A 26,288-nucleotide genomic window follows, 5' to 3' on the forward strand; every position below is an offset into this window, starting at 1 on the left:
CTCCGTTAATCGAAAAGATACGCTACTCTTTATCCAGAATGTAATGCAGAATGTAATGACACAATCGTACAATTTTATTCCGGTAACGTATCTAACCCTCTCCGAGCAACAAATTAATCATCTGGTGCGCAATAGAGAACTCAAGGCCGCGCTCGCGTTCATTTCATAACATACCAGCCCCGCTTATAACAGTTTTTATTTTTCAATTGCACGTCACTGATATCTCGAAGACGATACTCCTGGGAAAGCAGCTCATCCACCATGCGTCCCGAAATAATCGGTCGAAATTCACCGAGCACAGGCAGCATCGTCCAAGGCCAGTCGCGATAATAACAAAAAATCTATCGATGACAGTGAAAGAGAGACACTAGGCCCTGTCTAGCAGGGGATGGTCGAACGAGGAAGTTGTAAACCTTCAAGGAACCCGACGGAATGGGGTTCGAATGGTGGATCCGAGCGTGAAGCCAGCACGCTGCTGTTCGTGTACCGCTTGAATGCGAGATCGACACTTGCACAACACTCACGAAAATAGCACGACGACGAGCTGACACGATGGCCAGCGAAAGAGGAAAGGACGAACGTACGAAAAAGAAGCTGGTGAAAATGCTAGACGGACTCACCTCCAGTTAAACACATTCAGAGTCGGTTTATCGAGTTTCTTTGTCGTCGACGAACGAAGGAAGGTCGCGACCCTCGTCAACACGCTGAGCACTGGATGTACACGGTGGATCGATGGATCAGCCACTGGATATATCGTTCACCACTTTGCGTTCGGAATCCCCGAATAAATCCCCCGAGGCGGTGAGGAAGCCAGCCGGCGGCTATCTCGAGACTGCTACCAATGCCAGCCGCAAGGCGTCCCGACACCCTCCACGCTTCTCTTCTACCTCTTCTTCTTCTTCTTCTTCGTCTTCTTCATCGTGGCCCACGTCGTCTTCTTTCCTTTCTTCGTTTCTTTCACTTATAACCGTGCGTTGTGCATCGACATCGCTCTGGCATCCTTCTAGTCGTCGTCATCCTCGTTCATCTTCTCTTCTTGAGGTAGTTCATGGAACAACGCACCTGTTGTTCGATGCACCGGTTTCACCGAAATTTCGTTTGTTGGTTCATGTCGTTGTAAGCATTGGCCGAAGATTTATTGAAGAGAAGGTTCGTGGAAATGGAAAAGTGATGCAGTGCAAAATCGAGGATATTTTGAATTGAAGGATTAAGGAAAAAAGTATATAGGAATCTTAAAAGAGAAGGCTGACGATCTAAAGTATTGTCGTAATGAATTTTCGTTATGGAGATTGGTAGATGTTTTATCGATAGAAATGGTAAATAATGTAGAATAAAATCGAGGAAATTTGGAATTATAGAAAAATTAGAGAAGTAGCTAGTAATCTTAGAAAAATGGGTTGAAGATTTAAGATAGTATTGTACTTGATTTTAGGAGACAATTTTGCTAATGATACGATAGAAAAGTATTCGTTTGCAGAAATGGCGACCTTTGGTATTCCTCTCTAGCTGTACGCGAGCCAAGGGTTCTTCGAGTAATTAACGAGGGATCGTTACACAATTGTGAATTATCGACAATAGCCATTATGTGCGTCTAAAAGCGTGCCCCTTTTTGTCGTAAACATTAACTTCTTCTCCTTTGCGCAATTAATTTCTTATCGCTTCGCATTTCGAATCGTGTTCGTTGAAGTAGCTGTACGCGCGCCAAGGTTCGATTAAATAATTAGAAATACTCGATTACGCAATTGATGGGCATCGATCGATTTAAAAATACTGTCCATTTCACAAGCATAATTTGCGAGTCTAATTCGTGCGATCATCGACGTCTTACGATCTAGCAGAGATTTAACGTGATTATTTTACTATTTTCCAAACTATCCCAAACTGTACGCACTGTTCGTAAACAGAATTGTTTTGATGTGACGAGCGCTTTGTCATCGTCATGATGTGCATAGAATTCGATCTATGGCATTGGCGCACCTACCTCTCAATTTGCTTTATCCTTAATCGTGTCGACAAATAAAATTTATTAATTATTTTATAGTATACTTATTTATAAATAGGAAACATGAAATTTTCCAATTTTGGATTCTGAGGGAAAGCAAATAGAAAGCGCGAATCACAGAATTTTCAAATTTGGCGCATTTAAGAACCGATAAAAAGCAATAGGAAGCATAACTCATAAAATCTTCATATTTGGTGCATCCAAAATTCGACGAAAAACAACAGAAAGCATAACTCATAAAAATTTTCAAACTTTCGTGCACTAAACGTTCGATTAAAAGTAATAGAAAGTATAGATCATACAATTTTCAAATTCACAAATTTTTCCTTCCCACCTAATCTTTCTTCCACGACACTATGCATCCTCTGCACTATAATTAAAAATTTCAGGGTGGTTCAGAGAGTGTAGTGACGCGAATTATCTGCACCATTGGATACGCTTGCAATATCGTCGACGAGGCGGACGAACGAAGATCGGTTGTGCTTTGGCTGGTTCTAATAATAATCGATGCCTAACGTGTCTCCAGGGATTTCTCTCCTGGTCCACAGCTGATATGTCCGTTGTATTTGCGATGCGTTGTACAGACCATAATTTCTACGGCAGCCAGTCTATAGCTGCAGTCAGTCGTCCTTTTTGCTATTCACAGCCGTCTTCTGTCCGGCGCCGATGGTACTTCGACGGATCGTTCGGAGTCTATTTGTGTTCTGACTTGGTTTTAATACGTGCACCACATGGTTTCGCTGTCGATGTACTTTTACGACCGGCAAGATATGTCCCGTTTTTCTTCCTGCAACTAGACACCTGTCATTTAGTCCAAACAAATCACAATTAGCCCTTTTCAGCTTCGATGAAGTATTGGTATAAATAAATTCGCTTACGATGTCGCATACTTGCAGTTTCTTCATCTTATCCTGCAATAATTTGAGAAATATACAAGCGTAAGAAATTGGCATAATTTATATTTATGGTATTTCATTCACATAATTCGAGTTTACACAAGTAAGTTCAGACAAATAGATTCCATAGGAAGAGTTAATTTCATTTAATATTGAAATAACAACATTTTTAAGTTATTAGGATTTCGCTGCAACGAGTGAAGTTTAGATAAATGGGATTTTAGTCTGAAGCAGTAATTTCCCGTAGAGACGTTATAAAGTCTGCTCTTTTACTCTCTTTCACTGTCCAAGTACAACATAAAATATCACTTTGTCGCAAATAAAGCAGCTACAAGTCTTACATTCTCAAGTATCACCTTAAAAAGTCATTAATGTCATACATATTGCATCGTAGAATTATTGTGATTGCTAACGCAATTATACTCCAAAAATGTTTCGCATGAAGCGGCGCTAACCGAGACGGAACGATAAAAAGATTGAAAGACTGCGTTGTGCCGAAACGACACACGCGCGGCTATAAGTTCATTTCCGTGTTATTAATGCAAAGATGCCGCGTGTAGGACATTCGTACATAATATCTGACTAATTGAGGCCGACGCGTGTACTTGGCGATCCTCCAAGTCGCTTTGATCGCACGTAGATCGACCCTATGCGAAAGCAACACGCACACGGCACACACGTACTCACACGTCCCTGTGGAACATGTTTCTGTAGATTTAAGTACACGCTTGTGCCATTCGAAACGAGCAAATGGATCGAACTGAAGTTTGTAGTCTTTTCACGATGCTCAAAGACCACTTTGCACTGAAACCTTGTTTAAAGAAGGAAATAGAGGAATATGAACAATCGTTTTAAACCCGAAGAAACATTTCCATGATTTCAAAGAGAATCGTACATCATGGGTAATATTGTCAGTTTGCTGGAAATAAATATGCGAGGAAATCGACTTGAGTTAGAAACCTTGCAGTAGAAAATTATTAATTATTTCATAATCTATCGTAATAAAAAAATGTATTTCTTTAACCAATAGTCCCTAAATTTTAAGGATATTTGATAAAATTATTCTTCGCATTTATTTCTTACTATGCATTAAAAACAATGTAAAACCAATCCTTCAAGTTGTGACATTTTTAAACGGTAGAATTTTATTAGTAAAAATCATGACACTCGCATAATAGAAAATAATAATTCTCGTTTTTACGATTAATTTTTGCAGATATTTGAAAAATCGCCAATTCTTGAAGTGTGTTACTCTTCCTAGTGAATCAACGGTAACGACATGACAAAAGTTGGTCGTGGAGAAACGAGCATCGAAAGTCGCGCGAGCGCTTTCTGCGAACCTTTCTCGAGGATATGTCAACGTGTTGGAAGAACCGCGCGTGAACGACCATTTTTCCTGTGATTTATTAACGATACTACCGCGAGACGTTGACACAGGAGAGGCAGAAAACGAAGGGGAATAACTGTCATGAATCGACGCGGTGAAGTACGAGCTTAAATCCATCGTGAGTACGCCGATTCAATGGCACCAGCACCAATTTTTCGATCGATCTACCTCGCGGAGGAATGCTGCTAACTTTATTCAGGTACGGAACAAAAACAATTTCAAATAGAAATAATATATCATCGATCCTTTTTACAAAATAAAAAAATGCGGCTGAATAATTTTGCTAACCAAAAAAAACAGATTGACCATGATCGTTCCGCTACTAATCAGCGCAGTTGGCGTCGAAACCAATCCCGAAAAATTATCGTTCGTACCGTCAGAAGAAAACAAAGCAGTGGCCCAATCGCATCGACAAGGTTCTACGTTTTTAAAAGAGAAATCCGTTCGCGATGAAGACTCAGGTCTCGTAGAGAAGCGGCAATCGAACAAGAATAGCCGATATTCCAGCGATCAAGATTCGATAGTACGTCGTGGTAGTGTCAGTTTCATGAAGAACAGGATCCCGAGACAAGGGGGCGGAGGATTAGCGCACAAAATGGCTAAGGATGCGCTCAAATCTCCGAAGATGCAGGAGACTATAAGGAAGCTTTCGCGAGTTGCGCCCAAAGGAACTCTTCGTGGGAGTATTAAAATGCCAACAGTATCGAAAACTGGCTCGAAGGTGGCCGAAGGTAGAAGACACCGGAAAGTGTTGAGACACAAGGGACAAAGAAAGAAGAAGAAGAGAAAAAGGTAGTGAAAGAAGTTGTTACCCTATCGACATTCAGACACGTAAATATATTTGGTAATTACATACAACAGGACACATCTCGTTGATTTCAATGATCTTGGTATACAGTAGAATTTATAGGAACGAAATTTTAGTTAGCGGCAGTTGAATCAACTGTTCGTTCGTTCAACTTATCTGAACGTGAACTCCCATTACACAAATAAAAATTCACTAATAGCGGGGAGAATCAGGCTTATGCTATCGTATGAACAGTCTAATCTCCGATAGGGTTCATATAAATGGAATTGCTATATTATCATATAATTGCTATATTTTCCTGTTTTTCAGACATCACCGAAAGTTCAGAAAACAGCAACCTGGTTTGTTAAAGAGAGGATCCTCTAAGGTAGGTAAGCTTCGTTCATCAATTTTCCACTAATTATCATGGCCTCCCCAAGCGGTCAATTTGACTACGCATCGGATAAACGTTCGAAAAATATTCCTTTACTCAGAGAACGTTGGACACCAAAAGGGGCATTAACGTGTTAACAAAGAAATCAAACGGAAGGAGGAATTCTATGATTAAGCATAATCCAGTTATTCTCGGCGAGAAATCACGCGACGAATTGTCCACAGAATCGGACGTCGAAGTTAGCGCTGTGAAAGTCGACGACAGCGATTACGTTGATTTTTCCTCGCCTTTGAGTACCACCCAAAAATCGCATAAGATCGAAAGCGAAAAGATGATCGATCGTTTAATGAGAACTACCACGAAGGATCCGTCGAAAAAGAATCCAGGCGACCAAGGGGTCGAGTATTCGGATTATTATAGCGACGACGAAGTTCTCCAAGACATCGCCGCGAATAAAATTCCGATACAGCTGGCGGAGTCGAGAAATCTTAATGATCGATTCGCACGGCAAACGATGAATTTTACGTCGCATCGTAGCAATCGGATCAGACACTTGAAACCTTACTATCCGGATTACAATACTCGCGGAAGAGACCTCAGGTACAAGGACGACGGTGTCAATTACCTTAATAATTTTCAGAACTATCCGACAAATGAACGTTTCTCGAGACTAAATCGGAACTCCCGACTCTTTGGAGCAGATGATCCTTTTCTCAGTTACGGGATCAATTACGGATCCTCGGAACATCAAAACGAAAATTTCGACGTACCATATTCGGACAATACGGCAGAAATTCCGGAACACTCGCGAGTAGCCGAGGATAACAATTTCGATTCGAATGAATTAAACGACGAAGTTCAACAACCTGTTGTCGAGACGCAGAATCCAGATCAATTTAATTATTGGAATCAATACGAAACTCCTGAAGAAAACCTGCAGAACTTAAATCTGGACGAATCTCAGACTCTGAATGTAAACGAACCGATCGAACCGCAAATTCAAAGTTTAAACAACTACCAACAGATAGAGGCAAATTTGCCACAGGAAGGAAACTTCGAACAGAGTATGATAAATCAACCTTTAATAGATAACACGAGGATTCCAGGCGCGAAAGGAGAAAATACGGAAATTGGTACTCCACTTAATTACTCTCCTCCTCAATCGTACAGTAATCAAGAAAATCAGCAACATGACCAACAAGTAGCTTCGCAAAATTTCCCAGTACAGTCCAGGTACAATCTTTCGACAGTAAACGTTCCCAGCGCGATGGACCAGCCTCTTGGAAAGGTCCTAGAATTCCTAGGAATTAACGTCGATGGTGGTAATCGCAAACAAAATCCAAGTCTGAACGAAAATATTAATCATCAAATATTGCCTTATTCCAATACCTACGAAAATGGAATACCGGAAGAACATTTTATAAGTCCAAGTTACTTAAAGAAGAAACCAGGCAGAGAACAAACTAGTTTTCACGAGGATGACAATACGAGAGGATTGGAACATCAAGCAATTAGATACAGAAGCAGAAGTAAGGCGGAAGAGGGAAATTTTATGGGGCAGTCGAATCGAAATGGAATATACAACAATGATAATTTGGCACGTCTGGACGATGGTAGGGACCCTGGTCATAATACGAATACTTCCACCGCGGCGCATAACACGAAAGAGGTAGCCAGTGAAATACTCAGTACCATAATGGACGAACTGGAGGAACTGAAAGAAGTTCGGTCGAAGAACAACAAGGGGGAAGGTAAGATCGAGTAAACTGTGCATAATGTGTAATGTGATGTTTCGCTAAATGAAATAGATGGCCTGAAGCTTGGCTATCCCTGATATGTGAAACGAGCGATATTTTTAGGCTTACCTTGCCGTTTGTCAGGGTCCTGGTCAACGGCTCAGGCCGGAATGAAACTGGATATGAGGGTCGTGAATCGTACTATAATCGTGAGGCTTTCCGACCTCACGTCACCGCGTTTACACGATAGCTTGCTGAATGGAACGTGGAACATATCTGGTCATGCCCCATTCAAACGTGGTTCGCCATTTACCCTCATCGCCACCAATAATTGTACCAATTCCATAGCCGTCTTTGTTGGTATGCAATTTTACGAGTAATTGTATTTTTTGCATATCAGTGCTTTATTCGTAATTATTTATGAAAGGAATTATCCTTCCTTTATCACAAAAATATGTATTTTTTTCTAAAGACATTAACTGCTACGTGAGTGTTGTATATTTTAGCGTGATAGACGCTAATAGAAAATCTTCCAATAAAATGGTCTCTGATGATATCTAACATTTATAGAATATTTTGTTGTAAGAAAAATTATTAATTCACATATATCTATCATTGAACGAATCAAAAGCAGTTTTTTAATTTTCGAGTTTTTAGTAATTTAAATACCAAGCAGAGAAAAGTTCGAAATTGAAAAATATCATTAAAAGCCGCCGTTGCATGGTCAATGTGCTAAATAAAGTAACTGAAAGTAGAATACTGACATACATCGAGATTTGTGAATACGTAAGTCGTTAATGAAACTCTGTTTAGGTGCTTGCAGGGTGTGCCAGGGTATCGATACCATAGCAGGTGTTTGGTCCGTAGCTCGACAACCAAAAGATTGCAAAGACTTCCAGGTATCCACGAGTGTCTTCAACGATATTTTCCGCAAAACGAAATTGTCCAGTTTGAAAGAGAAACAAGGCGCGAATTCGACGGAAAATGCGACGATGAAGCATAAAAAGAGGAAAAGCTAGGGGTAGTTGAACCTTCTGAAATCCGTATGACGCGGAAGATCAATGGAACAGGTAAGAAAAACGTTGGAATTTCGAGAGATGGAACTACGATAATGGAAATGATGATCGATCCGCGTGCAGTTAACGATTCGTATGAAAATAATGTATCGCAACACATATGTAGTAACACGTATACAAGAAAAATGTAGAATACTTTGTATTATGATGTAAGTAGCCTCTAATAAATATGGCGTTTTGTACTGCGTAATTTTTTATCACGGTATTGTAGATTTACAAGTTCCCTGGTTTCTTGGTTGGACGTTTATAAATTTTTAATTTTACAATGACCATAGTTTTACACGTTTTCAAAAAATGTAACAAATATTTTTATAATATCGATTCGCGTCTTCCGAAATATTGATGTATCGTATCGAAGCCTAACACGTAGATCTACAAATATTGCAAATAAAAATTATTTATCCTCATAGCCAGATACATAGCGAAGAATAGCTACAATACCTTCAGCAGACCAATTTGTTCCGTAGTGTCTGGAGTATACACCGGGATTGACATGATCCGTTCACCACTTCCTAGCGCGTAGTCCCTTATATTAAAATTAGCGAACCTATGCATGGCGGTTTTTCTAAATTAATATTTCTCCCACGGAGAATATTTTAATAAAGAAATTCTTTTTCGTCTCACCCAACTTCCACACACTCTTTCGTATCCGTTTCCTCAGGAAGCGGTTCACATACGACAATAAACTTTATGTTAGAGTTAATAGACTGATCCAGCATCGCGCATAAGATCCTATTTTGCAACGGGTACTTGTCTTCATGTACTCGAAACTCTGTGAACAATGCTTTCTCAGCCCGAAATTTTTCCAGCAAAGAATAAAAAAAGAAAAAAGAACGAGAAAGTCGAAGAGATTACTATCTTACTTCTTCTAAAATTATATGTTAACTTCTGGTTTGGTGGTTGCGGTTTCTTCACTGAAACCGTTTCCATGTCAGCTCCACAATAACCCAGGAAACAATATTCGATGTAAAGGAGCTGATACTCTGGATTCTGCATTACGGTGCTTTTGGGGAATAAAACCAAATTCATGATTTCGATGATAATTGAGTCCTTTCCAAGCTGTAATTAGTATTTCATGAAATTCTATTAACTTCTGTAACCTTAGTGATTGGAAAAATGAATTGGTAAAACATTTTAATTCGTACGTCGTTGTCTTTATCATCAACAATATAATCAGATGACAAGTCTTCCGTAGGCGAGTCTGAAATTCATTTTTGTAAATAATCCTAGTCTATGCACATATAAATCAGGGTAATCTTGTTTCGAATTATAAATTGTTATACATGCCCTTGAAAGTGAACGAAGTGCGTTCTTTATATTCTTGCCAGTTTTTATCTGCGATCACGTTGGTCACCTCGGAGATCGAATCGGCTGATTTTGTCCGCTCTGGATCATCGGTTTTACTCTGAATATATCCGCGAGATCAAAATTAAAGGCTGGAAGAACAGCAAATAAATGATCTTCTAATCTTACGTTTGAGAGGAAAGCATTAAATTCCACCACGCTTGGTCTCCCCATTTCAGATTCTTCGTTTGACTTCTCTGTAGTTTTCATAGGCTTCGGTCTATTCAAAATCATGTCTTTAAATCTATCTAATGTTTTATTTAAAAAATGCAATACTTCTCTACAATCTCGTTCTCTGTGGTTTTTTCGAGCGTGTCATCCCACTTAACCGTAAAAGTAGATTTATGTTCATCCGTATGGAGTTCCCCGTTCGAATCTAAATTGTCAGTTTCGTCTACGCTCTTTTTCACCACGGTGAAGGAAGCGTCGTCATGCTTAAACTGCGTTGTCGACAAAGGGACATCAGTAGAATTTTCACCTAAATAAAACACGCGATCGATTGAGTCTATCCTATGTAGGAAACGTTTTATTACCAATTATTTCCTCGCTCTGTACTTGATTCGTCAATATAAGTAGGCTCGATTATGCTCATCGTTGTTACAGCAGGCAATTTTCCCGGATCTCTATACTCTATTTTGGAATTTTCATCCTTCAACACCAACGGATCGTCTTTTGGTGGAACAACTTCCTCCGATTTCAACGGTTTCTCTGGAATCAGCGTTTCCGGCGGTTTCTTTGGAATGAGCGTTTTCAGCGGTGGTTCTGATATTATACCGTATCTTCTTTTGAACGCTTCTACTTGCTCGATGTCACAGCTTAGTCTGACCCATAGAGACAATTGACCAAAATTCATTCCAATCGAGCAAGGGAGTACACTGTTCACGGGTGTGATATAGTGAAGTTTGTTTTGTGGATAGTCCAATATATCTTTGATGCAAAGCTTCCCTTTGGCTACCATGTAGTTGTCGTTGTCGTGAAACACGTTCACTTGGAAGGTCACGAGTTCTAGAAGAATGTAATTGAAGAAGGAGAATAGGTCCGATATTCGATAGACGAACGACGAATTGAAGTTCAGCTTGGGACATTTGAGCGTGGGCGTGTAGGTTGTATCTTGATTCCAAATGTTCCAACTCACGAACAACAACACGTTGCTAATGTCCTTCTCTCGGAAAAGGATCTGCTTAGCCTGACATACAATAAAATTTCTCATAAAATTACTTCCGGATTATTTTATTTCGTATTAACGAGTTCATTTAGTACTAACGGACGTGGAAAGCTGTAAGGATACGATATGAAGCTCCACCAGACCCTGACCATCCGCGATTACTAACGGAAATGAATCAGAAAAGGCACTCGTAGTATCGACACACTCGTTTGGACAATCGGCACTGCAGGAAGAGTCTACTTTCTGGACCTCAGATTTAGGTCTTCTATGTATAGGTTGGTATCGTATCGAGTCAATATCTTGCACGTGCTTCACGATTTCATTCACCTAAATGTTCGTAGTACGAGTTTTATCTTCTATCGACATCCTATCAGTTTCAGTCGAGTTTTAATTAAATTGTAATCCTTACTGGTATTCCACTCACGGTTTTTTTACACCTATCTAGGTATTTGATGTATTCCTGTAACGATTTATTGCTGGCGGAAGAGGTATTTCTGTTCTGCACAGTCTCACGCGTTTCCGGGGATTTGTACGGACCAGATTTGTCGTCCTGCAACTGACTTCAAAAGGTGACTTCATGAGTTTCGCGAAACGATCGAAGTTGTTGAAGTTCGTTACCGAGAAATGTTCAATGCGCCTAAAGTTCTTGGTATATAGCAGTTTCTTGTAGATGCGAGACAATCGTTGTGTAAAGGTGCCTTCGAGTCGATCAAGTCGTTCTTGTTCTTTATTGCCTGTGCTTTACATTGCATTTGCGTATTGTTGAAGTGGCACGTAAGCGGTTTAGTGGAATTACAGCAACATCGGTCACATTGTGTATCTAGATTGCACCTCAGTAAGCTGCTACAAGTACAATCATTGTCATCAGAGACTTTAACCGGCCGACTATAACTCTGCACATTGGGTAATAATTTTCTCTTCGGCTTTTCTTGTTTACTGTAAGGATTCGAGCAATATTTTCTTGTGCTACAACCAGATCGAATCGAACTCTTCGCAACACTGCTTAATGTCGTATTATTGTTGTTGATGTCTTTCACGAATTGATACTTAATCGGTGGAATTGCACGATACAGAGTGTTGGCTTCATGAGGTATCATGTATGTATACTCTTGAAGAATATTAAACAATACGGATAATACTGTATTAGGATCCGTTGACTGAGAAGCATTGTCTTTTTTTTGCTGCTGGAGACCGACTTGAAAAGTTGCGGCTTCTTGAATTCCTTGCACAAGTGTCCCTATGTCACTGTAACACAGTGTCTAACGATAATTACTGAAGATAGAATATTAGAAATAGAAAATGTTCGATTACAAAAGGGAAATAAAGTATATGAAGGTACTATAATACGAAGGCATCACTTTATTACGTGTTTTATTTACCATAAACCTTATCTATATTTTATTGAAATATAATCAAATACCATTATTTAAACGAACACATGGAATTCTGCCTAAAACATCTGGAAGCTCCAGAATTTTGCTGCGTCACAATTATTAATATTGACTATGTGCGTTATTCGGAAGATCGTAAAATTCGTCAAATCTTCCAATTCTAACGAACAGGACATTGAAATATTTTGAATTCTCTAAACTCTGTCTATCCTATCTTAACTAAACTAGGTTCATATGAATATATATACAAATACAGCGTTGAAATAGCGCGAAGAATAATCGAACAATTTTTGTCAACAATTAGAGTCACCGAAGAGCAGTTTCTCAAGCGAGACAACTTGCCTGTGTCTCTGATTCTGATCCATCACGTCACTGTAGTCGGCATCGGTAGCCATGTGTTTCTGATTAAATTTCGCTGCATCCGTAGATGTGCTTATCTGTGCTTGTTCCAGAAGTTTCAGCATTTTATCTGGAGTCAAATACTTCTCTGTAACTATTGCAGGATCTGTACTTTGCGTCGCAATTTGTGGTTCTTCCATTTTCGATGTTTCTTTTATAGGTGTTATAATCTGCAGATCTTTCGTGTCTACGGTGGTTACGCCGGATTCATGTTCTGTCTGCACCGATCTATCCATCAATTTAACAGATTTTTGGATTGCATTCGTAGTGTCTACATGTGATGATGGTTCGCAACATCCTTTGCATTTCTGCTCTTTCCTAGCGATATCCAACTCAAAAATCTTTTCGAGCGCTTCGCAATATTCCACTTGAATATTGCGAAGAATATTGCATTTTTCCACTTGAATGCTGGCATCTTTGCGCGATTCGCATCTGTCGATTATCATTGGTATCTTCGTCTCGGGTTGTTTCGTCGATATTGGCGTAGTCTTTGTCGTTTCCTGTTTTTCCGTCTGCGTCTGAAAACACTAGAATAACGCGTTCGTTACTTTCATTGATGCTTTGCAAATGTATCTTCATTATATGTAAAATATTAGAATATCAATATTAGAATATCAAAATTTATTTAGTTGAGTACCGAGAAAAAAACACTTACTTAGTTAAAGAAGCAAACATCTGAATTGTCAGGCAGAAGACCAGCATTATTGATTCAGAAAAAAAATTACACACTGACCGTTAACTGTACCGTTAAACTGTCTATATTCTTCTGTAGTTCTTCGAGTTTCCCGAGTAACTGTTCGTTCGATGTTTTCAGCGCCACGATATTAGCCTGTTCGGTGTTAAAAGCGGTTTTCAAAGTTTCTTGATCGTGAAGCTGCTCCGTCACTTTTTTCTTTAACTCCTTGTTCTCAAGCTCGACTTCGCCATATTTGGAGCTGAGGTCGATGAGCTCGCTGTTGTGCTGCTGCAATATCTTCATCTCGTTTACCAGGTCCTTTATATGCTCATCCTTCTCTCGCAGCGAGAGTTGAGAGTCCTTTGCCTTTAACATCTGTTCGTCGATCTCCGCCACTCGTTTCTTCTCTGTCAGGAGCTCCGTCGTAATCGTTTCGTTGTTCCTAATTACATATTTATAACATTTTCTATTTTAGTTACTCGACTTCTTATTTTATGAATAAAGACAGTGCATTTACATTTGATATTTAACATTTATCTGCTAGGATCCAGGAGATAGATACTTATAAGATAAAATTTATTTATAAAATAACAAAGGTTGAGGAGAGAAAGTTTAATTACGCGTGAAACTTGTGTTGGAGAATTTATAAGTTGTTTCATGCATAAAAAAAAAAATGCATGCATAAGAAAAAAAGAGAAAGGTAAAGGATGATAATGCGATAGGTGGAACGCGATTCACATACAGTTGGTCAAGTATTGTTTAGAAATATCGTTGTTGTGCATGAGTAAAGGGACGTTAAGCGTACTTCGTCTTCTCGTAAAGCTCCCTCTTCAAATCTTTGATTTGCGCATTCAACGACTCGTTCTCGTTCTCAGTGGCTATTAGCTTATCATTCAGTTGCTTCATTTGTCGCCAGACTCTTATGTACTCAACATTCTCTGCTACTTTTTCCCTTTGGTTCATGACTGTATAAGTAGACAATTCTTCCTCTAGTTCAGTTATCCGATTAGACATTTCTTTCTTCTGCGCTTCCAATTCCTGCTCACCAAATACAATTTTCATTACCTTTTATATCATCTCCATCCCTAATTCTAAATTTAATAAATGACAAGGTGTTTGTTCTTCGTTCAATCATTTATAGATATATAAATAAAAATAACGAATAAAACAGAAGGAACTCGTCGATTGCTATTACCTCGATTTTATTGAGATTACATCGCGCATTGTCGTCGTCAATACAGTGACAAGATGGTATCTTAGTGCGGCTGCTTTCACTTCGGCATGTTCTAAAACGAGGATCTCGACTCAGTGATCTATCACGATATGCCGTGGTATGAATCATAGATTGCTTGTAATATGACGCTATGGACTTACGTGCGTCCAGACGAAGGCCTCGCTTGGGGATTACGACTTCTTGATGACGATCTACCTGTTATTGTATGACTCAGCAATTGATTTCTTAGCACCGAGACTTTATCTTTCAGCTGGAAAATCGATTGCAACATTATCGTATTAGTCGCAATAGTTGTCGACTTGAAATCTTATTCACTCTATTTTCAACCTATTTAGCTTCAAACAGATCAATGGTTCAGAAATGAGTCCCTTAAGGACTAGAAGATAGAGTTGTTTTTTTCACTTCTTATTTTTCAATTCTTTTTTATTGACTTTGAAAATTTTTAATTAAAATTGGAGTAGAAAAATTGTAAAAAGGAAAAATTCAACTTTTACCTTGGAGTTCTCAAGTTCAAGAGTGATTATTTTATTCTTATCCTCATAAACGTCTAAGGCAATTGTGCATGATCTTGAATTGCCAGTTATTCTCATCAGCTTTGTTGTCAATCGTTTGATCTTATCTTCCTGACAGTTTGTTAATTTTTTTAAGTTATTTGCTTCATCGAGCAGTCGTAAATATCTGTCTTCCAGTTGGTAACGATCGAGCTTAAATACAATGTGTCGCTCTCTGGGATCTTTAATTTGTTTCAAGTAAAAGTCATAAATTAAAAAAAGGCAAGTGTAATATTATTTTAATATTCCTGTCAGATACGAACCTATACTACTGCGACAAGAATCCACACAAGAACCTTCTCTCACAGGCAAAATGTCTCGATTTGGATCGTCAGCCATAATTTCAAAATTCCACTATATTACCTAAAAAAACTACGACAAAATAAATTATTAACAATTATTATTAATAATAACATTCGTTTCTGATCGAAATATTCAAATATTTGAGCAAAAGTGCCAAAATTAACAAATTTGAAAATTCCAACATTTCGGAATTTTTTAATACAAAAGTTTCAATGTTAAAGATTACATAAACTTCCAAGTTTAAAAATTGAAACAGGCATATTGTCATATTTTATATAGCAGTTCGTGTAATTCGAACGCGAATGCGCGTTATGTTGTACTTTAAATATGAAGCTCCTTTTTTTCTTGTTTCGAAGTCCGTTCAAATTTTGGCGGGCAAATAGACATATCCGGCGGAGATCTTTCAATAAGGAGTGATTTCTTGATAAGAGATTTTACATGTGTAGACAGAAATATCTTGATAAAATGCTCTATCGGCTTTTACCGAAACCACACCTGCCTAAAATTGTGTATAAGAGAATACAAACGCTATTCGAGGGTTATGCTCGGTAAGGTTCGTTGAACACAGTGGTTGTCTCCGAACCAAATGACTGAAATTCTGTCTTGAATTATATCCTCATTTCTCCTCTATTACAAATTTTATTCTTTATAGAAAAAAGAATGTTAAATAAATTATTAAATATATTTTAACCACAAAAACAATCTATGTCTCTTTCTTGTATAATAATAATAATATAAATATACATAGGTATATAATTTCATAATATTACTGCATAAGGAAATATTTAAAATCGATTTATGCAAATATTAAATTTCAACAAGAAAAATCAAAAGCATTTCGTATATATATATATATATAGCACTTATAAAAGCAAATACAATAATTGAATTATTTAGCTGGCATATGCATCACACATATGCGTATTTAAAATACGTGTTTCGTCGGAATATGTGGAAATGTAGGAAAATATGTATGTCATAGAGTTGATTAAGAGGAAAGAGATACGTATCCCCTTTGTGATGCGTCACCGGGTATATGGGGCAGTGCTTCGATACGCCGGTACAACCTGCACTGCACTAACCTTGGTTTGACATCGTGGAGTGTGCGTGCGAGAGAAAAGTTAAGATGGCGGCGGATGGAGATGTGATCCCTGATCAAGAAAAAGTACGAATAGTTTCGGACTTTATACTGCATTCACCGCCGGGCGAATTCAACGAGGTTTTTAATGATGTGAGAGTCTTGTTGAACAACGACAACCTGTTGAAGGAGGGTGCGTCCGGAGCATTTGCTCAGTACAACAAGGATCAGCTCACGCCTGTTAAGGTACATCATCGACCTCTCTGTGATGAACTTTTACAATTTTTTATGATAGTATCCGGGGTATCGTTTAGTATCTGTGGTAATCGAAGATCACACTATCTCAGGAAAGTGTCGGATCGAATTTCAATGGCTAGTAACGGTCCTAATCGTGCAACACGCGTTTGGAATTTCGACAGGTGACGTTGACTTTACAGTGAAATTGGAGCGCGATAATATTCACCTGGCTAATGTGATTGTTTACCTAATGTATCCTTAAATCGCTATACTGCAGTTGCTATGTGCAAATCTTAGTGGAGTTTCGATCGAAATCGTACGCTGCAGTAGGGTTAATTATAGTTACATTTTGTGCTCATTTTAATAGGAAATATTTGAGATTGATCTATAATAATTTCTATTTCTGGTTCAAGCTTCGTTTCATTTCGAAATTTGAAAATAATATTTATTTTGTAATTCTATGAAATAGATTTGGTTAAATTAAGGTTAGATACTAATTTATTTATAAGTGTATTTATATGATAATATTTTTGACATTTGTGAATCTTGTGTTACATTGGTCAATTTGTTTCTGTTTTTGACTTCAGATTGATGGAAGCGAATATCCTGCTCTTATAACAGAACACAATGATTTAGGTGGACAAAGGTTTTATGATGCTCGCAGTAAGCAAAGTTTTAAATATGACCATCTTAGAAAGGAAGCACAGGATTACGAACCGTATGAACCAGATCCTGTATCTGAACCATGGAGATCGGCTCTACAAGATGAAATAACAACTTACACTCAAAGTCATTACAGACACGGTGCATGTTCAGTTTTTGGAAAGAGTCAAGGAGGTATAGTTGTTTTTTTTAAATTTCAGAAAATTTTAATTGTTTGAAAATCGCAATTGTCAACAAAATGTGGTTTATTCACTTACACAGGTAATATTACCCTAACGGCTTGCATAGAAGATCATCAGTTTCAACCTAAAAATTTTTGGAATGGCCGTTGGCGTTCTGTATGGACTGTTAGTTTTAGTCCAAGTTCTGGAAATGCAGAATTAAGAGGTAGCCTTAAAGTACAAGTTCATTACTATGAAGATGGAAATGTACAGCTTGTCAGTAGCAAAGAAGTAAAAGAAAGCTTACCGATCTCAAATGAAAAACAAACAGCAAAGGAATTAATACGGCTTGTTGAGGAATCAGAAAATGACTATCAAACTGCTATATCGGAAAATTATCAAACAATGTCTGATACAACCTTTAAGGCCCTACGAAGGCAATTACCTGTTATGCGAACGAAAATTGACTGGAACAAAATTGTATCGTACAGTATTGGCAAAGAGCTTAAAAGTCAATAGAAATAGATTTTTTATATAATATTAAGAGAAATAATTAAAATGCGCATTTTGCTGCATGGGTGAAGTCTGGAGGTGTGATGTGCATGGGAGCAAATGTAACAATGCTATAAGTTTGGTTAAACATGTTTTGACTGAAACTCATGCATGCCACTCAAGGTTCCTCTGGACCCCTAAATGTATCTTGTTAATAACAAAAGTAATAAAAAGAAACATCACTGTAGCTATCGATTTTTTAAGAGCAAAAGAGAAAGAAGTACAGATATTTTAACTACAATATCTTTTTTTACCAAGCTTTTTAAATTCTGTATTAACAATTTCTAATTGCATAAAAAATATTTTTGCGATTACATTTTATTTCTAATGAATTTTATTATCAAATGCTTTGATATAATACTGGGTTTAAATGTAACAGAACATATATATTGTTTATAAACACTCATCTTTACGATTAAAACGTCCATTATTTTACAGTATTTAAGAGATTGAATTATATATTAATCTATATATTATGTGGATTGGTGTCTGTTTATAAATTTACTACTATTTAATAATTTACAATCGGGGTAACGGGGATCCTTGGTCTTACTTTTTGTAAGCACTTTAATTGGAATTATATTTGGTAAACCAAGTCATGTAAAATTTGTAACTGATGGCTAAAATCAAACAAACGTGAAACTTGGGGTGAAATATCGAAATCCGTTAATACATTTATTAGATACATTCAAATTGCATCAATCAGATAGTAATCTTGTACAATAATTATATTTCAGTGCAAACATTTCTAATGAACTGCATTTACTGAATTTGTTGTAATTAATTACATGGATTATTGTCTTGTTGATAATTTGAATGAATAGATAATTCTACTTCATCAATTTTGTAAAATTTATAGTTTATAATCTGGAGTTGAAGTTTAATATTAAAAGATTAAATGCATCCATTTTAACTTATATTGATATCATAATGTTAATAGTCAACATTACAAAGTATAAGTACATGAAGTATTGCACAGTGGGAAAGAAATTGCTGTCTAACATGTGCATGTTCGGTCAGCCTAATGAAACCATCGAGTTAAAATACTTGAATCAATGGTGATTAAAATTTTAATTCATTAGTTGCACAACAACATAATTTTTTTTAAACACTTAAGCCTTGTAACACCTAAAAAGCACAATAACATGTTTAATATATCTTTAAATGAATACTGTCATGGTTTCATGCTATGTACAAATATAATAGCATGCTGGGGCCACAGGTGATGTCAAAATATACAATATCAAATTAAATCGATATGTCTATCATCGATTCACAATCTGGTACAGAATGCCATTAAGTGTTCATAGCATTCGATACACAAAGCAAAACTTCATTCATTACAAATATTGGTGGGCAAGGCCTACTATTTTTGTCCAATTTTATATTTCATAAAATATAAATTTATACATTTTTGTTAAGATGTATTGTTTTATGATAAGTATGTCTATTATGGCAAATATGTTGCAAAGTTTAATAGTACGGTATGAAATAAATGTTAATCATTGCAACTTGATTTCTGTGTTAATCATATTATAGTTGTATGAGTCATTTGTATCAAATAATGATGTTGAAAAATCTTTTGGTGCTATCGCTTACCACACATTACACAACCAGACATGTATGCGAAAACGGAAACTAACAAAGTACATAATGCATTGTACATTGTAGAATGTAGCCTATAGCCTGCTGGAGCCTTAATCTGTTCACTTTATGTTGAGGGGGTATTATGTACATATGTTATTTGAATGAATGAATGCGATGAAGCACACTACCATTTGACTTTTCAGACCTTAGGATTCGAAACATGTTTGTAATATTATTCATATTTTGTAAGTTACATCGTAATCCAAAATATTTTATTTAATCACGCTATTCGATAATTTTTAGAAAAAAAACTTTGAACAAAATACATACATAACTTAAATATAAGATCATAAAATCATTTGATCAGTTGTGAAGAAGTTAAAAGAAATGTGCAGAGATATAATACAAAAAACTTAGTATACTAAATATTGCAATAATAAAATTTTATATGTAAATATGATGATACACATTATTTAAACATTGTAATTTGTGTTACGTATGTAAATTACAAATGAAGTGTTGAAGTTTCGAATCTTATCAAACTTTACAGAAAATAGTTGCCTATGATAATAAAATTAGGTATTACCTACAATCGAATGTACCGTAAAATAAGAAACGCATGTCCTTATGTAAAAACTTAAACACAGAATACATTTATCAGTTAAATTATGTATTATTAAATGTTATGATTGATTAAATAAAGTGATATAACACTTTATACTTTGACTATCAACTTAAACATCATGTTTAATTCAGAAAAAAATAAATTTTATTTTTTTCTAAATGTACTTTACTTTAGATAATAGTTAATATCAACAAAATTCAAATATCAATTATTGTTGATATTAACAAATGTAGGTAATACAACTATGGAATTATTGAAGGTAGAAAAAAAACACGTAAAAAATGTGTTATATAAACTTTATTTTCAAATTTTATATAACATAAACAACTAATTATGATAAACAAATGCATATAGAAATTCACACTATACTGTCATAAAAAATAACCTTAAGATTTCTCTATTAAAAAGATAAGATAGGACAAAATATATAATACAAAATATTGTATTTGAACTAATTACTTTTTAATATTATTTTATTGTAATTTGTAGTAGTAACCCCGAAAAGCTTTTATTACTCAATGTAAACAATCATAGTGCACATGTGCTGCTGTGTATTGTTTTGAAAAAGTACTTTTAATCTCAACTATGCAATTTCAATGATTAAAGTGCTTACCTTGACTTCATCTACAACAAAGTTTTGGGACACTAATACGAACATTTCAGGATGATTATCTGTTCACATAATTAATAGACAATCTAAAAGACAATTTCACGAATTTTAACATTCACAGCCATGTTTGTTTACAAGCCAGTCGTTGCTAACGTGCTAAGAATCATTGGTCACAAGGTACTGTCACGTGACTATTGACTTGACCGTAGAGTAAGTTGTGTGTCAGGAGTTTGTACGCAGGTTGTGGATAAATTTTGTGCTTAAATAAATTATTTTCAATTCACTATTAACTACGCTGTGATACTTCCTCAACAATGATTTTAATGCCAAAGGAATCCGCAAAATTAATAGATTTTTGTTCTAAGGATGTTTCCGTTGAAGAAGAAGGAATCAAAAATCTTGCCTATGCGGTAAATAACTTTTCACTATTGTTCAAATCTTTTTCATAAATTTGTTGTAATATATTTAAAAAATTAATTATGAAATTATATCATAAATAGTGCTTGAACTTTTTTGTTGCACATTTTTAACTAACTAAGAAATGAGATAAAGAATTTTAGGATATGATTGATCACATATAAACTAATCAATATTCTTTTTTTACAGGTTTTTGAAGCCCTTAACGATCGCAAAATAAGTGTGAACAATTTTTCACAATGTCAGTTTCACCCTTCTCCCGATGATCTAAAGGCAGTCGATTGGATATTTGTCTTGGACACATTGAATTATTCCTTTTGGAGTAAAACAAATTGTCCAAAGTGGACTGTTAATGGCCAGACTGGGTATTTTGCCTTGTGTGCTGCTATTAAGAGAGCTGTAGATGTGAGTTAAAAAGTATATAAAATTATAAACATTATCTTTAGAAGGAAAGTTAAACTATAAAAAATTTAGTTTTAGGAAGATTATCTGTCTTTTATCGTGTAATATGTTTTTCACGATCTTTAATTGCTTGACATGTGCACTTTTCTTTTGGTTCAGAAATTATTGATTCTTCTATAGTTTCTGTTTTTGATGAAGGTATAGATTCAGTGAATGGGTCTAATTCAGATTTTGTATCTAATTGAGTATCTTTCTTCTTTTTTACTTTTTTCCTTTTCTTTTGTTTCTTTCTTCTTTTTCCAACACTTTCAATTTTACGTGCTTCCTTTTTCTCCATCCTTGCTGAGATTTTCCTCTTTTTCTGTTTCATTTTTTGCTTTAATTTATCTTTGCTTAGAGCCTTTTCTTCATTCCTTTTTTTTTCTTTCTGAAGCGTTTTCTGTATCTGAAACGATACTATATTTTATACCAGACAAACCTTGATATCAATATTGTTTTTTATTGATTATATAGTTTGCAGTCTTAATAATAGAAATAGATAATAGAAATTTTCTTACTTTATCTTGTTTTATTAGCTTAGCTGCATCCTTTTTATCACTTTCCACAAACGATGTTTCATCCTAAAATTGAAATTAAAACTGTAATGTCACATTCATATTTGAGATGATTTTATATTAAATTCATATAAAATACTTCATCATCATCGAAATATTTTTCACAGCAAATGCGTTCTCTACTTCCAGGCAAGTGCCTAGCCAAATAACATCTTATATACATTTTTACATCTTCAAAAAGTCCTATAAATAAAACATTAAATTTTATCGATTTGTGAGCATAAATTTTTATGAAATTCAGTAACACATACTTTTCATTCTTTCTGTTTCTCTGTCTACCTTTTCTTGGTATGCATCTATAAATTTATTCCTTTGATCTTCTATGCATTGCAATAGAAACTGTTCCTTTTCAATTTGTTTCTTTTGAAATTCTAATCTTTCTTCCCATCTATATAGCATAAATAAAAGAGTTTTATTTTTCTAACACAAAGTACGTTATGAATTTCATATATACTTCAGTTCTACGATCTTGCGTTTTTCTTCTTGTTCGTGCGCTAATCGCATTTCTCTCATTTTCTTTCGTATACGTTCCTTCCTGTTCCATTCCAAAAGAGTTTGAATTATCTTTTGCCTTCGAATATCTGTTGCTGCTATTTGTTTCTGCTGAATTATTTCTGCATGAGCTTTGCTTTTAATATACCGCATTTGTTGAGTTTCTTTCTTTTTCTGAGCCAATGCTTGTAACCTTTCATCAATTTTCCTTTGTTTCTCTTTCTGCTTTTGCAGCTTCATTTTCTCAGCCATCTTGCTTTGCATGATCGCGGACTTTCGTAACTCCATTAATCTTTCTCTTTCTCTCAATCTAACAGAACGTTGTTTTTATGCGATACCATTCTCAGACAATAGTTTCTTATATATAATTCAACACGTATCTGGTCTGAAAGAACAATGGCGCACAGTGATGCAAGAAAGTAATTTTCCAGGAGACGAAACAGATCAATTTCATTTAATTATATCTATAATTAAGTATCGTGGATTCTTACTATAATATAACTAAAATATTATTAACGTATGTAGCTGAAATTTTTCAATTTTGCAGTTATGTCATTGTTCTTCAGGATTAGTGATATTTACTCGGTGGTTACCTCTTCACTTCTTTCTCAGCCTGTTCTTGAGCATACAAGATCGCTCTCTCCTCGATGGATTGTTTCGTTCTTCTATTCAATTCCTTCTTTATGCTATCACAGTGCAGTCTTCTTAGATACCTTCTGTACATATTGTAATCTTTCAGAGAACATTTTGCGTCTAAATTTTTAGTAACGAAGCCAGATTTGATCAAATGCCGAATGATATTCGGTTTGGAGAAGTGAGGAAGCAAATGTTTATCGTGGAGGGAGTCGTAAGTCCATTGTATCTCGTAGCCATATGGATCGCTTAAATTAAACTCCGCATCCGGTGTGGAAATCCATAGTTCCTCGCCAAGCTTACGACGCGTGAAATTGTAAACACCCTCTGGTCCGGGAACCATTGGGATTTTAGACTCTAACGGCATTACTTTCCATTTTGGTAGTCCAAATTCTGGTACCGCGCCTTTGGGCTTAGGAATCGAATCGAACAGCTTGTCCAGAGCCCTATTTTATATACGCAAACAATTCAATATGAATAAAAATTAAGGGAGATCGAGCTGCAATAAGGAGGAAGTTCCACTTTTCAGTAATTTGAATGAACCAACAAAAAGTAACTAAAGATCAAGTACTTCTGCGAAATTCATGGTCAATTAATAATACTCGTAGTAATAAATCTTTGCATCTTTGAATATGAAAACCACAGGGGAAGAACACCACAAGCCATATCTTTTGTTTTTTATATGAGAGTAATTTTAATAATTTTAACCTTTAAATAATATCAACATCAGAAAATCAACAAAATTGTACTTATCATATTTTTCCTCCCATAATATTCATATGAAATTTATATTTTTCTTTCTTTTTCAATCCAAACAATTTAAATGTTTGAGCTGTCTCCTTGTTGCTGCAAATCCCGCAATTGATATTATATTCAAGAGTCACGTGTACTCACGTGGGTCTTTTGAGACCAATTATGTCGGTCGAATATTGTTTACACGCGGGGTTCATCTTAAGAAGCTTAGCCTTAAGAAGCAACGTTTCTGACTTGACGTGTCCTCAGAAATTTGACCGTCAATAACATTTTGTGGTTACATGGAAATTTTGCATGTAATATAGGTAAAATGTCATGTTCCGACGTTTTCCACGTCTACACGTCTAGCTTCTTTTGTTCGCAAACCGTTTGTCCTGGTCGTTTCAAAAATACTTCAACACGTTGGTGTCTGTGTTGTTTCGAAAGTTACACGATTGTTGAAATTCTACCAATAGCTACGCCATACTTTTTTTTTCTTTTTTTTCAAACAATTTACTTCGAACAGGAGGGGAAACCTATAGTCGACCCCAAGTATTATTCTCAAATAACGAGATCTGAAGCTGAGCATATTTTTCGTGGCGATACTGAAACTAGTATCCCGCTGTTAGACGAAAGAGTTAAATCCTTGAGAGATGCCGGAAAGGTTTTGTTAGAAAAGTATCAAGGTACATGATTGAAATCCCTTTCTTTTCTTCAGATCATAGTTTTGCTTATTAAGTTTATATATAATAAAGGAATCTGGTGCAAAACTTTACCGATCTTTGTTGAAGCAGAAATTAGATTTTCGTAATTAGACGAGCTTATTTCTTTTGTAAATTCCTAATAAATCTTGAAAGAGTGTAAAGTTATACACTAGACTACCAAACTATTTTACACACATGTGATAAATCACATTTGGAATTGAATTTTAACATCCAATTCTTAAAAACATTGTATCAATTTCTTTCTCTTTCTAGGTACTTTTACTAACTGTGTGAAATCGTGTTCGCGCTCAGCCGAAAAGTTGCTGAAATGTATCGTGGAAGAATTCGAGTCTTATCGAGATGAGGCAGACTACAGAATTCACAAAGGTAACGATATTATTGTTAATCCTATGAAAGAGAATTATTTCCAAAAGCAAATGTAATAACAGAGTGTTTGTCTTCCAGTTAGCTTCTACAAGCGGGCACAAATACTGATAGGCGACATATGGGCCTGTTTCAAGGGACAGGGAATTGGTGAATTTGAAGACATAGACTGCATCACGATGTTCGCTGATTATCGTATTCCGCAAGTTCTACTACACTTTGGTGCTATTCGTTATAGTAATACTCTTCTGAGCAGACTACAGTCTGGTGAGTCTATTGCGCAGCTTTTAAATCAAATTCTACATTGTTATATTTTAGAAGGTTTTTAGATAATTTTTTCTAAACGATTTGATTATAAATGACTTGTCTTTTTCATATTTTTTGTATACATAATGTCGCTTTGATATCAGTGTTCAACCAATCACGGTATAAATAGAGTCATTAGAGTTAAGTGGCAGGGTTTCCCTATTAGATAGCACAGTATTTAATATTGCAGATATAGAATTAGAAAACGGTAGCGAAGACGAGATCGAAATTCGAGGTTGCTCTATAGAGGTTATCGAACGGGTCAAGGATGAAGTGAGAACTCTAATCGGGCGCTACCCTAATCTAGCGTTAAAAAAATCAGACATTAACGCTATATTGATCGATCATTTTCTATGGGATTATCGGCGAGAACACGCCGCTGAATTAGAAAGTATACCGTTCCATAAAACTAGATGCATATATTACTGAGCATATCACGTGCCTCGTAATTAGTATTTAAAGAAAAAACTTCGAGAATTGCCTATCACGCGTATAATAATTTTACAAATTACATATCTAAATATACGATGTGTATGGCTGTCTCATTTTATAGCTCTTCAACAAAAAGTAGTATTTTTATAATTATGAAAGATGCTGATAGAATACATATACTGATTTTATAGTTATACAGACACTTATGTACGTGCACGTATTCAAATAAAATACTCATCATGTTTTAGGAGGTTTTTAAATAATTTCTTCTAAATGATTTCCGTGGTTCTTTCCTGATCCATCGTCTCGATGATCCCT

At 35.8% G+C, this 26,288-nt stretch overlaps 6 protein-coding genes across 7 annotated transcripts in view; 3 read left to right on the forward strand and 3 right to left on the reverse strand.

Moving 5' to 3' along the window:
* Positions 1 to 801, reverse strand: part of Obsc (Obscurin) — a 45,790-nt gene extending 44,989 nt beyond the window's left edge. The window contains exon 1 of the mRNA XM_033339045.2: positions 621 to 801. The gene's annotated coding sequence lies outside the window, so the exon portion shown is untranslated. The remainder of the gene's footprint in view (positions 1 to 620) is intronic.
* A 3,331-nt stretch (positions 802 to 4,132) lies between these two features.
* Positions 4,133 to 8,468, forward strand: LOC117159348 (uncharacterized). Of its 2 annotated transcripts, none has more exons than XM_033339088.2 (6): positions 4,133 to 4,484; positions 4,586 to 5,077; positions 5,403 to 5,460; positions 5,567 to 7,217; positions 7,326 to 7,562; positions 8,016 to 8,468. In XM_033339088.2, exons 1-6 carry the CDS (start codon positions 4,465 to 4,467, stop codon positions 8,219 to 8,221), a joined length of 2,664 nt encoding a protein of 887 aa, XP_033194979.2. In that variant the 5' UTR covers positions 4,133 to 4,464; the 3' UTR covers positions 8,222 to 8,468. The 2 variants fall into 2 exon arrangements, with proteins under 2 accessions (XP_033194979.2, XP_076480405.1); XM_076624290.1 differs by having other exon boundaries at positions 7,347 to 7,562.
* Positions 8,446 to 15,483, reverse strand: LOC117159362 (uncharacterized). Its single transcript, XM_076624470.1, is given in 20 exon segments — positions 8,446 to 8,650; positions 8,720 to 8,825; positions 8,903 to 9,050; positions 9,142 to 9,337; positions 9,424 to 9,479; positions 9,566 to 9,683; positions 9,752 to 9,917; positions 10,036 to 10,062; positions 10,156 to 10,808; positions 10,887 to 11,140; positions 11,223 to 11,347; positions 11,403 to 12,046; positions 12,174 to 12,178; positions 12,489 to 13,104; positions 13,311 to 13,695; positions 14,059 to 14,291; positions 14,449 to 14,539; positions 14,628 to 14,737; positions 14,982 to 15,220; positions 15,302 to 15,483. Coding segments are annotated over 20 exon segments (4,311 nt in total). The 5' UTR covers positions 15,378 to 15,483; the 3' UTR covers positions 8,446 to 8,587.
* Positions 15,484 to 16,411: 928 nt separating this feature from the next.
* On the forward strand, positions 16,412 to 20,337 carry cpa (F-actin-capping protein subunit alpha). Its single transcript, XM_033339087.2, has 3 exons — positions 16,412 to 16,665; positions 17,244 to 17,493; positions 17,581 to 20,337. Exons 1-3 carry the CDS (start codon positions 16,468 to 16,470, stop codon positions 17,997 to 17,999), a joined length of 867 nt encoding a protein of 288 aa, XP_033194978.1. The 5' UTR covers positions 16,412 to 16,467; the 3' UTR covers positions 18,000 to 20,337.
* Positions 20,338 to 20,679: 342 nt separating this feature from the next.
* LOC117159346 (queuosine 5'-phosphate N-glycosylase/hydrolase) lies at positions 20,680 to 26,217 on the forward strand. The gene is made up of 6 exons (XM_033339085.2): positions 20,680 to 21,264; positions 21,461 to 21,676; positions 24,671 to 24,830; positions 25,122 to 25,235; positions 25,314 to 25,499; positions 25,729 to 26,217. Exons 1-6 carry the CDS (start codon positions 21,169 to 21,171, stop codon positions 25,965 to 25,967), a joined length of 1,011 nt encoding a protein of 336 aa, XP_033194976.1. The 5' UTR covers positions 20,680 to 21,168; the 3' UTR covers positions 25,968 to 26,217.
* LOC117159349 (uncharacterized) lies at positions 21,640 to 24,169 on the reverse strand. The gene is made up of 5 exons (XM_076624279.1): positions 23,373 to 24,169; positions 22,742 to 23,089; positions 22,539 to 22,675; positions 22,231 to 22,470; positions 21,640 to 22,118 (listed from the first exon to the last, which is right to left on the reverse strand). Exons 1-4 carry the CDS (start codon positions 23,777 to 23,779, stop codon positions 22,343 to 22,345), a joined length of 1,020 nt encoding a protein of 339 aa, XP_076480394.1. The 5' UTR covers positions 23,780 to 24,169; the 3' UTR covers positions 21,640 to 22,118; positions 22,231 to 22,342.
* Positions 26,218 to 26,288: the final 71 nt, after the last annotated feature.

The sequence above is a fragment of the Bombus vancouverensis genome, chromosome 14, assembly GCF_051014615.1.
Source record: "Bombus vancouverensis nearcticus chromosome 14, iyBomVanc1_principal, whole genome shotgun sequence".
NCBI lineage: Eukaryota > Metazoa > Arthropoda > Insecta > Hymenoptera > Apidae > Bombus > Bombus vancouverensis.

Coding starts and splice junctions, on each gene's coding strand:
- LOC117159348 (XM_033339088.2), top strand. CDS start 4,465: ATGCTGCTAACTTTATTCAG. Junction 4,485..4,585: donor ATGCTGCTAACTTTATTCAG/GTACGGAACAAA, acceptor CAAAAAAAACAG/ATTGACCATGATCGTTCCGC. Junction 5,078..5,402: donor AAGAAGAAGAAGAGAAAAAG/GTAGTGAAAGAA, acceptor CCTGTTTTTCAG/ACATCACCGAAAGTTCAGAA.
- cpa (XM_033339087.2), top strand. CDS start 16,468: ATGGCGGCGGATGGAGATGTGATCCCTGATCAAGAAAAAGTACGAATA. Junction 16,666..17,243: donor ATCAGCTCACGCCTGTTAAG/GTACATCATCGA, acceptor TTTTGACTTCAG/ATTGATGGAAGCGAATATCC. Junction 17,494..17,580: donor TTTTGGAAAGAGTCAAGGAG/GTATAGTTGTTT, acceptor TCACTTACACAG/GTAATATTACCCTAACGGCT.
- LOC117159346 (XM_033339085.2), top strand. CDS start 21,169: ATGATTTTAATGCCAAAGGAATCCGCAAAATTAATAGATTTTTGTTCT. Junction 25,236..25,313: donor AGACTACAGAATTCACAAAG/GTAACGATATTA, acceptor TTTGTCTTCCAG/TTAGCTTCTACAAGCGGGCA. Junction 25,500..25,728: donor TCTGAGCAGACTACAGTCTG/GTGAGTCTATTG, acceptor TTAATATTGCAG/ATATAGAATTAGAAAACGGT.
- LOC117159349 (XM_076624279.1), bottom strand. CDS start 23,779: ATGCCGTTAGAGTCTAAAATCCCAATGGTTCCCGGACCAGAGGGTGTT. Junction 23,090..23,372: donor GCTGAGAAAGAAGTGAAGAG/GTAACCACCGAG, acceptor ACGTTCTGTTAG/ATTGAGAGAAAGAGAAAGAT. Junction 22,676..22,741: donor CGCAAGATCGTAGAACTGAA/GTATATATGAAA, acceptor TATGCTATATAG/ATGGGAAGAAAGATTAGAAT.